Here is an 11,902-nt window from a genome sequence, read left to right as displayed (position 1 = left end):
TGTTCGATGTTTCTTTACCCTTAGTTCCTTTCAAAGATCATATCTCGAACAATAAGCCAAGGCTCACTATTATATTTTATTAACATTTTCAGAATCACCTTTATTGGCCAAATAACTGTGCACATACAAGTCATTTGACAAAAAATGTTTCATCCCTCAAACAACATTGACCCACAATTAAGTAAACTGTCTATTACATACATGTGTATCATTGAAAACGTGAGCGTCTCCACTGACAGCAAAGATGTTTTACGAACACAAGTCTGATGGTCCGGTCTCTGATTCCATAGATGAGAGAACTCAGACATCTTGGGAAGATGATAATAAACACATAAAGGTAGAGTTGGATGCGCACTAATGTTTCTCTGTCTAGGACCTTTGAGAACGCTGTGAGTAACGGGTTTTGTATGGTTGAGGAGAGACTAAGAACCAGCTGCAACAGATGCAGCAGCAGCGTGTTACGAGCCTTTTGGGCTGAAGCTTTGTCTGTGGAGGCCGACCTGGCTGCTATCATCACACCAATATATGAACAAATGATTGCAACACCAGCTGAAACAAACAGAAAATAAGTGTAGCCTTTATCATAAAGAACAGACATTTGGCCGAGAAGTATATTAACTTTGGCACAAAAGTCTTTCATCTGCAGGCTCTCCAGGTCTTCAAATGGAAAATCCAACAGTAGAATAACTCGTGTGAGGATATTAAGTGAACCGAAAGCCCAAACCACAAAGATAGCCACCGCTGTGTTTCTCATGGTGATGATGGTAGTTTTTCTGTCTGTACATATAATATTTCAGTTATTGTGGATTTTTTTACTGTTTTTTGTTGCTTATTTATACTTGTTTTTTATTTCATTTTATTTTATCTTGTTTTTCTTTTACTATGTCTCTTGTTTGCACTATATCTATGCTGCTGTAATCCTGTAAATGTCCCCACTGCAGGACTAATAAAGGGTTATCTTATTTTATCTTATCTTATCTAACATTAATAATTATAAAATAATAAATACATTTCATACAGTCAATAGGTACACACATTACGATAAATAAAATAATACAGTTTTCAGGGTGTTGTTAGAATTGATCATAGATTTTTTAAATATTTTCATAAATATATTCTTCATTATTGTCGGATTATTATTGTATTGGAGACAAGGTCCTATATTATAGTTTGTTTTCTCCAAAATCACAAATCACAGCAAAGAAGGTAACATATGAGAATAATTGTAAAATATTAAATGCATTTGATACAGTGAATGGGTAAAAAGAAAACAGCATAGGCCTAAACACTGGCAGAATTAAAAAGCAGCAGAATTGAATTGCAAACTTAATTTAATTTTATATCAGTGAGGGTTGAGTTCATGTTCTGTATGTAAATGACATATGGATTCAGTTCTTCTTGATTATTTTGTGAGAAAAAAAAGACAATTAATAAAGAAATCCACATTGCTTTATGAATCTTGTATGTATACAAATAGTCTTTCTTGAGTAGTCCAAAATATATGCATATGCAGACTTGACATTTTTCTATATTTGTTATTGGTCATTTGGGTGAAAGGTAAAGAAAGCACACCGATATCCCATCAACACCGGACAGCTTCTCTTCACCTCATGTAGCCAAGGCAAGAAGCGGCCCTAATAAAGACCATGTTAATACTAAAAACAACTGTGGTGTAATTAAAGGGACTTTTCTGTGGTGTTAGTCTGTAGCCTAGACCGCTGTGTTCGATGTTTCTTTACCCTTAGTTCCTTTCAAAGATCATATCTCGAACAATAAGCCAAGGCTCACTATTATATTTTATTAACATTTTCAGAATCACCTTTATTGGCCAAATAACTGTGCACATACAAGTCATTAGACAAAAAATGTTTCATCCCTCAAACAACATTGACCCACAATTAAGTAAACTGTCTATTACATACATGTGTATCATTGAAAACGTGAGCGTCTCCACTGACAGCAAAGATGTTTTACGAACACAAGTCTGATGGTCCGGTCTCTGATTCCATAGATGAGAGAACTCAGACATCTTGGGAAGATGATAATAAACACATAAAGGTAGAGTTGGATGCGCACTAATGTTTCTCTGTCTAGGACCTTTGAGAACGCTGTGAGCAACGGGTTTTGTATGGTTGAGGAGAGACTAAGAACCAGCTGCAACAGATGCAGCAGCAGCGTGTTACGAGCCTTTTGGGCTGAAGCTTTGTCTGTGGAGGCCGACCTGACTACTATCATCACACCAATATATGAACAAATGATTGCAACACCAGCTGAAACAAACAGAAAATAAGTGTAGCCTTTATCATAAAGAACAGACATTTGGCCGAGAAGTATATTAACTTTGGCACAAAATTCTTTCATCTGCAGGCTCTCCAGGTCTTCAAATGGAAAATCCAACAGTAGAATAACTCGTGTGAGGATATTAAGTGAAGCGAAAGCCCAAACCACAAAGATAGCCACCGCTGTGTTTCTCATGGTGATGATGGTAGTGTGCCTCAGTGGGAAGCACACAGCCACATACCTCTCCAGAGACATCACCACCAGCGTGAGAGGGGAGATTTCATTTGTTAGATCAGCAAGCATGGCAAGAACACCACATACAGGATATGTCAACCTTATTCTGAAAGCAGCCATTAGGTACAGTATCTGGGTCAGTGCCATCTGAACAGTGTCTGCAAAAAGGAGGTTAGACAGAAGAATGAAACGGGAGGTCTCACGAAACACTGCTTTACTCCTCAAGGTGAACAACATGGTGATGTTAATGAAGAGAAACACACAGCATGGCACTGTAGACATCATGGAAAACATCAGAATTTCCAGTAACCCCTGATACTGCGGTCCAGCAGTGATGTTGGTCTGAGACTGATTTACATATAACATCATAGAGAAGCATTTAATAAATCAAAAATATAAACATGCTAATTTCATCGGAGCTCAAAAGCAAAATAATCTTGTTCAGTTTGTGTCCATCCATTCAGTCAAATAGTAGAGATGCTAGTTAGTTCACAATCAAAGCAAAAAAACCTCTATCTGGTGATCAGTCAGTGGGCTAGAAGCCATGTCTGTTAGAAAGGCAAGCAGTGCCACATGGGGTGCACAGGTGGCATATGATCTCAGTCCTCACGCCCAGTTCATTTAATACCATCACATGGGTCATTTAGTAACTGGTGATGCTACTCCTCCTCATGCCTTCCATAATGGCCATGGCAACAGCAGCTATCCAACATGAATGACATAAAAGAAGTGGAGCATTGTTTAGTTTTTCAATTAAATAAAGAAAAGGTACATTTGGACATGTTGGCATATGGCTTTAAATATTTATTTAAAAGGCCTTAAATGGATAAATTGTGACCTGAATGAAGGCGCAGTGATCTTACATTTAAAGGCTGGTCGTAAAGGCTGTTCTTTGAAGCAAGCAATGCTTTGAATCTAAAAACCTGTTGGTTTCTCAGGTAAAAGAATAGTACTGTTTTAATGGACAGAATTCAGGCCCAACATGTCCAAAGAAAGAAAGGAATACTTTTTGTTCAATGAAACCCGCTTAACTAAAGTCTGTTTCTTTGATTTGTATTCATTTATTTTATTCTATTTTACTTAATTATTTTATTATATATATACACACACACACACACACACACACACACACACACACACACACACACATATATATATATATATATATATATATATATATATATATATATATATATATATGGTTGCAAATCCACAAGGCTGTCATGACCATGGCCATGTCTCTGGTTATTCCTTGTGTTTCATGTGTTTTCCCTTGCCCTTGTGTCTCCTGTGCTCCCTTGTTTGGTTATCTCTGTGTGTCTGTGAGGTGGGTGTGTCACCCCTCTCACTCTCCCCAGCTCCCTAATTACTGCCAAGCTTACTCACCTGCTCCAAGCCACACACCTGCCTTCAATCTACTCATCAACTCTGCAGTATTTAAACACCAGTCTCACACACACTCACTGCCAGATCGTACTCTGCATTATGCCAGACCTTCCAGCGTTATCCCCCGGACTGATTTCCCGTTGCCGACCCTGCCTGTCTGGACTTACCTGCCTTGCCTGTGCCCCGGTCAACGACTCAGCCTTCTGTCCCCGACCCCGAGTTTAACCTCCGCTTCCTCTGATTTATGTCTGCCTGATCCCCTGCCTGTTTCCCTCTGTGAGTCTTATCCCGCCTGTCTGTATGCTGAGTTCTCTGCTTTAAATAAAGCGCCAGAACTGTATCCGTCTCCTGGTCGTTCTGCTTTTTGGGTCCACACCACGTTCCGTAACAGAACGATCTGGCCAGAACATGGACCCAGCGGTCGACACCTCTTCACATGCCCGGTTCGGGTTCATTGAAGAGGCGCTCCAGAGACGCAAGACCCAGGTTGTCACCAACACTGCTGACGTTCGCCACACCCTGACGAGCAGCGACTTTGACTGGACTGCCTTGGTTAACGAGGTTCAGCAGCTCACGACAGCCATGTCACAGACCTTCGCTCAGCCTGTCCCTAAGCTCTCGCCGGCTTTCCAGACTGCGCCTGTCCTTCCGGCCGACTCCTGATCCGTTGGCGCTCCTGCCGACTCCTGCATGACCATGGCCATGTCTCTGCTTATTCCTTGTGTTTCATGTGTTTTCCCTTGCCCTTGTGTCTCCTGTGCTCCCTTGTTTGGTTATCTCTGTGTGTGTCTGTGAGGTGGGTGTGTCACCTCCCACTCTCTCACCACACTCTTCCCTCACTCACCTAATCACCTCATCAGCACAAGCATACTCACCTGCTCCAAGCCACACAAACCTGCCTTCAATCCACTCATCAACTCTGCAGTATTTAAACACCAGTCTCACACACACTCACTGCCAGATCGTACTCTCGCATTATGCCAGACCTTCCAGCGTTATCCCCCGGACTGATTTCCGTTGCCGACCCTGCCCTGTCTGGACTTACCTGCCTTGCCTGTGCCCCGGTCAACGACTCAGCCTTCTGTCCCCGACCCCGAGTTTAACCTCCGCTTCCTCTGATTTCTGTCTGCCTGATCCCCTGCCTGTTTCCCTCTGTGAGTCTTATCCTGCCTGTCTGTATGCTGAGTTCTCTGCTTTAAATAAAGCGCCAGAACTGTATCCGTCTCCTGGTCGTTCTGTTTTTGGGTCCACACCACGTTCCGTAACAGAACGATCTGGCCACGACATGGACCCAGCGGTCGACACCTCATCACAGGCCCGGTTCGGGTTCATCGAAGCGGCGTCCCGGCCGACTAAGACCCAGGTTGTCACCAACACTGCTGACGTTCGCCACACCCTGACGAGCAGCAACTTTGACTGGACTGCCTTGGCTAACGAGGTTCAGCAGCTCACGACAGCCATTTCACAGACCTTCGCTCAGCCTGTCCCTAAGCTCTCGCCGGCTTTCCAGACTGCGCCTGTCCCGCCGGCCTTCCGGCCGACTCCTGATCCGTCGGCGTTCCTGCCGACTCCTGTCCAGTCGGCGTCCAGTCGGCTCCCGGCCGACTCCTGACCCTGTCGGCGCCCTGGCCGACTGCCCTCCTGACCCGTCGGCGTTCCGGCCGACTCCTGTCCGTCGGCGTTCCGGCCGACTCCTGTTCCGTCGGCGTCCCGGCCGACTAAGACCCAGGTTGTCACCAACACTGCTGACGTTCGCCACACCCTGACGAGCAGCAACTTTGACTGGACTGCCTTGGCTAACGAGGTTCAGCAGCTCACGGCAGCCATTTCACAGACCTTCGCTCAGCCTGTCCCTAAGCTCTCGCCGGCTTTCCAGACTGCGCCTGTCCCCGCCGGCCTTCCGGCCGACTCCTGTTCCGTCGGCGTCCCGGCCGACTAATGACATTAATCGGCGTCCGGCCGACTCCTGTTCCGTCGGCGTCCCTGCCGAGCTCCTGTTCCGTCGGCGTCCCGGCCGACTCCTGACCCGTCGGTCTCCGGCCGACTCCTGTTCAGTCGGCGTTCCGGCCGACTCCTGACCCGTCGGCGCTCCGGCCGCTCCTATTTATCGGCTTCCCGGCCGACTCCTAAAACCCGTCGCAGCCCCGCGAAACTCGATAATGTTCCTGTTCCGTCGCCATTCCTGCCCTGCACCTCCTACCCCGCTGCTCTTGCCGACTCTTGCCTCTGACCCGTCTGACCCGTCGGCTGCTCCGTCCTTTAACTCCTGCACCGCCTGTCTCGAAACTCGATAATGTTCATTAATACCAGTTTACCTCCAGTCCCGGCTGGGCCGCCAAAAGCGTCCTTTGCTCCTAAAACACCGCTGCAGGATATAGTCTCGAAACTCCCCTGCTCCTGTTCCCGCTGGGCCAGCGTCCCCTGCTCCTGTTCCCGCTGGGTCGCAGGATATAGCTGTCCCCCTGCTCCTTTAAGCCTCCCACGCTGCAGGATCGCAGCGTCCCGATAATGTTCCTGTTCCCGCTCCAGTTTACGCAGTGTCCCAAAAGCTGCTCCTGTTCCCACCTTGCCTCCAGAGCCCCAGGTCCGAGAGACCTTGTCTCCAGAGCCGATAAGTCTCCAGAGCCCCAGTCTCCAGCGCCCCAGTCTGCCAGCTGCTATTTATCCTCCAGTCTCCAAGCCCCATTTCTCCAGAGCCTCTCGCCCGACCTCCAGAGAGGATCCGCCCGCTCGAAAAGCTCTAGAGACTTTCGCCCCGACCTCCAGAGAGGATCCGCCCGCCTCGAGAGACCCTCGCCAGACCTCCAGAGAGGATCCGCCCGCCACGAGTCCTTGCCCGACCTCCAGGGAGGATCCGCCCGCCTCGAGAGACCCACGCCGTGGCCGACTCCCAGAGAGGACCCATCCGCCTTGGTCGTCCTCCAGTTCGTCCCCCCCCAGAGGGGTTCTGCCCGTCCGCCTTGCCTCAGCCTTCGAGGACTCTGACTCTGCAGCCTCGGAGGAGTTCATTAATACACCTCCTCCGGGCCCCCACCGCCCACCCGATATATGTTCCTTTGGACTTTTGGGGACTTCAGGAGCCGTCCCCTTGAGGGGGGTACTGTCATGACCATGGCCATGTCTCTGTTATTCCTTGTGTTTCATGTGTTTTCCCTTGCCCTTGTGTCTCCTGTGCTCCCTTGTTTGGTTATCTGTGTGTGTCTGTGAGGTGGGTGTGTCACCCCTCCCACTCTCTCACCACACTCTTCCCTCACTCACCTAATCACCTCATCAGCACAAGCATACTCACCTGCTCCAAGCCACACAAACCTGCCTTCAATCTACTCATCAACTCTGCAGTATTTAAACACCAGTCTCACACACACTCACTGCCAGATCGTACTCCGCATTATGCCAGACCTTCCAGCGTTATCCCCCGGACTGATTTCCCGTTGCCGACCCTGCCTGCCTGTCTGGACTTACCTGCCTTGCCTGTGCCCCGGTCAACGACTCAGCCTTCTGTCCCCAACCCCGAGTTTAACCTCCGCTTCCTCTGATTTCTGTCTGCCTGATCCCCTGCCTGTTTCCCTCTGTGAGTCTTATCCTGCCTGTCTGTATGCTGAGTTCTCTGCTTTAAATAAAGCGCCAGAACTGTATCCGTCTCCTGGTCGTTCTGCTTTTTGGGTCCACACCACGTTCCGTAACAGAACGATCTGGCCACGACATGGACCCAGCGGTCGACACCTCATCACAGGCCCGGTTCAGGTTCATGAAGCGGCGTCCAGGCCGACTAAGACCCAGGTTGTCACCAACACTGCTGACGTTCGCCACACCCTGACGAGCAGCGACTTTGACTGGACTGCCGACGAGGCTCCTCTCCAGTTAACGAGGTTCAGCAGCTCCGACAGCCATGTCACAGACCTTCGCTCAGCCTGTCCCTAAGCTCCTGCTTTCCCGCTGTTCCAGGCGACCCTGTCCTTCCGGCCGACTCCTGATCCGTCGGCGTTCCGGCCGACTCCTGTCCAGTCGGCCTGCCGACTCCTGTCCAGTCGGCACCCCGACTCCTGTTCCGGCCGACTCCTGACCAGTCGGCGTCCCGGTCCCGGCCGACTAAGACCCAGGTTGTCACCAACACTGCTGACGTTCGCCACACCCTGACGAGCAGCAACTTTGACTGGACTGCCTTGGCTAACGAGGTTCAGCAGCTCACGACAGCCATTTCACAGACCTTCGCTCAGCCTGTCCCTAAGCTCTCACCGGCTTTCCAGACTGCGCCTGTCCCGCCGGCCTTCCGGCCGACTCCTGATCCGTCGGCGCTCCTGCCGACTCCTGACCCGTCGGCGTCCCGGCCGACTCCAGACCCGTCGGCGTTCCGGCCGACTCCTGTCCAAAAGTCGGCGTCCCTGCCGACTCCTGATCCGTCGGCGCCCCTGCCGACTCCTGACCCGGTCGGCGTCCCGGCCGACTCCTGTCCAGTCGGCGCCCCGGCCGACTCCTGTCCCGTCGGCGTCCCGGCCGACTCCTGTCCCGTCGGCGCCCGGCCGACTCCTGTTCCGTCGGCGCTCCGGCCGAGTTTCCTGTTCCGTCCGTGCCAAAAGCTGATTTATCCTGCGCGGCTCCGGCCGACTCCTGTTCCTGTCGGCGCGCCCGGCCGACTCCTGTTTACCGTCGGCGCCCCGGCCGACTCCTGACCCGTCGGCGCCCGGCCGACTCCTGTCCAGTCGGCGTTCGGCGACTCCTAAAAGCCCACATTTCTGCAAAGGATATAGTCTGTCGATAATGTTCATTAATACACAGTTTACTCCTGTAGTCGGCGCTACATAACTGCCAAAAGCTGCTATTTATCACTTTAAGCCTCCTAAAACACATTTCTGCAGGATATAGTCTCGAAACTCGATAATGTTCATTAAAACAGTTTACCTCCAGTTTACGCGACATTACTGCCAAAAGCTGCTATTTATCACTTTAAGCCTCCTAAAACACATTTCTGCAGGATATAGTCTCGAAACTCGATAATGTTCATTAATACACAGTTTTTACTGAAATTTGGGTCATGTTCAATAATACACAGTTTACCTGTAGTTAACGCTACATAACTGCCAAAAGCTGCTATTTATCACTTTAAGCCTCCTAAAACACATTTCTGCAGGATATAGTCTCGAAACTCGATAATGTTCATTAATACACAGTTTACCAGTTAACGCTACATAACTGCCAAAAGCTGCTATTTATCACTTTAAGCCTCCTAAAACACATTTCTGCAGGATATAGTCTCGAAACTCGATAATGTTCATTAATACACAGTTTACCTCCAGTTTTACGCGACATAACTGCCAAAAGCTGGTATTTATCACTTTAAGGCTCCGAAAACACATTTCTGCAGGATATAGTCTCGAAACTCGATAATGTTCATTAATACACAGTTTACCTGCAGTTTACGCGACATTACTGCCAAAAGCTGCTATTTATCACTTTAAGCCTCCTAAAACTGCAGCCTCGGAGGATATAGTCCTCCGGGCCTCGATAATGCCCACGCGATATATGTTCCTTTGGTTTTGGGGACATTAGGAGCCAAAAGCTGGTATTTATCACTGTCATGACCATGGCCATGTCTCTGGTTATTCCTTGTGTTTCATGTGTTTTCCCTTGCCCTTGTGTCTCCTGTGCTCCCTTGTTTGGTTATCTCTGTGTGTCTGTGAGGTGGGTGTGTCACCCCTCTCACACTCCCCAGCTCCCTAATTACTGCCAAGCTTACTCACCTGCTCCAAGCCACACACCTGCCTTCAATCTACTCATCAACTCTGCAGTATTTAAACACCAGTCTCACACACACTCACTGCCAGATCGTACTCTACATTATGCCAGACCTTCCAGCGTTATCCCCCGGACTGATTTCCCGTTGCCGACCCTGCCTGTCTGGACTTACCTGCCTTGCCTGTGCCCCGGTCAACGACTCAGCCTTCTGTCCCCGACCCCGAGTTTAACCTCCGCTTCCTCTGATTTATGTCTGCCTGATCCCCTGCCTGTTTCCCTCTGTGAGTCTTATCCCGCCTGTCTGTATGCTGAGTTCTCTGCTTTAAATAAAGCGCCAGAACTGTATCCGTCTCCTGGTCGTTCTGCTTTTTGGGTCCACACCACGTTCCGTAACAAAGGCACTGAATGACCCGTCGGCGTTCCTGCCGACTCCTGATCCGTCGGCGCTCCGGCCGACTCCTGATCCGTCGGCGCCCGGCCGACTCCTGATCCGACACTACGCCGTAATGGATTAAAATCCTGCAGCGCCCGCAAGGTCCCCCTGCTCAAGAAGGCACATGTACAGGCCCGTCTGAAGTCTGCCAATGAACACCTGAATGATTCAGAGAAGGCTTGGGAGAAGGTAATGTGGTCAGATGAGACCAAAATCGAGCTATTTGGCATCAACTCAACTCGCCGTGTTTGGAGGAAGAGAAATGCTGACTATAACCCCAAGAACACCATCCCCACCGTCAAGCATGGAGGTGGAAACATTATGCTTTGGGGGTGTTTCTCTGCTAAGGGGACAGGACGACTTCACCGCATCGAGGGGAGGATGGACGGGGCCATGTACCGTGAAATCTACGGCGACAACCTCCTTCCCTCAGCCAGGACACTGAAAATGGGTCGTGGATGGGTCTTCCAGCACGACAATGACCCAAAACATACGGCCAAGGCAACAAAGGAGTGGCTCAAGAAGAAGCACATTCAGGTCATGGAGTGGCCTAGCCAGTCTCCAGACCTTAATACCATAGAAAATCTGTGGAGGGAGCTGAAGCTTAGAGTTGCCAAGCGACAGCCTCGAAACCTTCAGGATTTGGATCTGCAAAGAGGAGTGGACCAAAATCCCTCCTGAGATGTGCACAAACCTGGTGACCAACTACAAGAAGCGTCTGACCTCTGTGCACCTCAAGTACTGAGTCATGTTTCATTAGGGGCTCAAATACTTATTTCACTCGATCAAATGCAAATCAATTTATAACTTTTATATAATGTGATTTTCTGGATTTATTTTTTGTTGATATTCTGTCTCTCAATGTTAAAATAAACCTACCATAACAATTATAGATCGTTCATTTCATTGTCAGTGGGCAAACTTACAAAATCGGCAAGGGATCAAATAATTATTTCCCCCACTGTATATATATATATATATATATATATATATACTAATATAGTAGACAGCAAGCAAATATATATATATTTGCTTGCTGTCTACTATATTATGTTATGATTGGGCAAATAAATTAGCAAATTGTGTGCATAATAGGCCATGTCTGTCAAAAAGTAAATGCAAAGATTGTCAACATGGTGCGGTATCCTTAATTGTGATATTTCCAGTACAAATGTCCTCAGCCAGACATAGATGACATCCATGTCTCTCCATTCACATAAAGACAGTAGGATTAAAGAAGTGTCTCTTATCTTTCTGAAAATGTCTCATAAAAGAGGACTCATTCAGGTTAATTAGTAAATAAAGCTGTGATGTTTCATCATTATTAGCCTATTAAATATCTTTTATACTGCACATCTTTTATATTGCACATCTTTTATACTGCACATCTTTTATGATGCACATATACATGCATATGCAGACTTGACATTTTTCTATATTTGTTATTGGTCATTTAGGTGAAAGGTAAAGAAAGCACACCGATATCTCAACAACACCGGACAGCTTCTCTTCACCTCATGTAGCCAAGGCAAGAAGCGGCCCTAATAAAGACCATGTTAATACTAAAAACAACTGTGGTGTAATTAAAGGGACTTTTCTGTGGTGTTAGTCTGTAGTCTAGACCGCTGTGTTCGATGTTTCTTTACCCTTAGTTCCTTTCAAAGATCATATCTCGAACAATAAGCCAAGGCTCACTATTATATTTTATTAACATTTTCAGAATCACCTTTATTGGCCAAATAACTGTGCACATACAAGTCATTAGACAAATTTTCTTTCATCCCTCAAACAACATTGACCCACAATTAAGTAAACTGCCTATTACATACATGTGTA

General features: G+C 47.9%; 2 protein-coding genes across 2 annotated transcripts; both read right to left on the bottom strand.

The window, feature by feature from the left end:
* Window positions 1-208: 208 nt before the first annotated feature.
* Window positions 209-1,612, bottom strand: LOC129113828 (odorant receptor 131-2-like). Its single transcript, XM_054626302.1, has 2 exons — window positions 1,608-1,612; window positions 209-773 (listed from the first exon to the last, which is right to left on the bottom strand). The coding sequence occupies exons 1-2, from the start codon at window positions 1,610-1,612 to the stop codon at window positions 209-211; spliced, it is 570 nt and encodes a 189-aa protein (XP_054482277.1).
* Window positions 1,613-1,929: 317 nt separating this feature from the next.
* Window positions 1,930-2,880, bottom strand: LOC129113314 (odorant receptor 131-2-like). The gene has a single exon (XM_054625537.1). The coding sequence runs from the start codon at window positions 2,878-2,880 to the stop codon at window positions 1,930-1,932; it is 951 nt and encodes a 316-aa protein (XP_054481512.1).
* Between the last annotated feature and the right edge of the window lie 9,022 nt (window positions 2,881-11,902).

This window comes from Anoplopoma fimbria, chromosome 24 (assembly GCF_027596085.1).
Source record: "Anoplopoma fimbria isolate UVic2021 breed Golden Eagle Sablefish chromosome 24, Afim_UVic_2022, whole genome shotgun sequence".
In the NCBI taxonomy this organism is placed as follows: domain Eukaryota; kingdom Metazoa; phylum Chordata; class Actinopteri; order Perciformes; family Anoplopomatidae; genus Anoplopoma; species Anoplopoma fimbria.
Note: the sequence above shows the minus strand (reverse complement) of the source record. Positions and strands in the feature narration are given on the sequence as shown.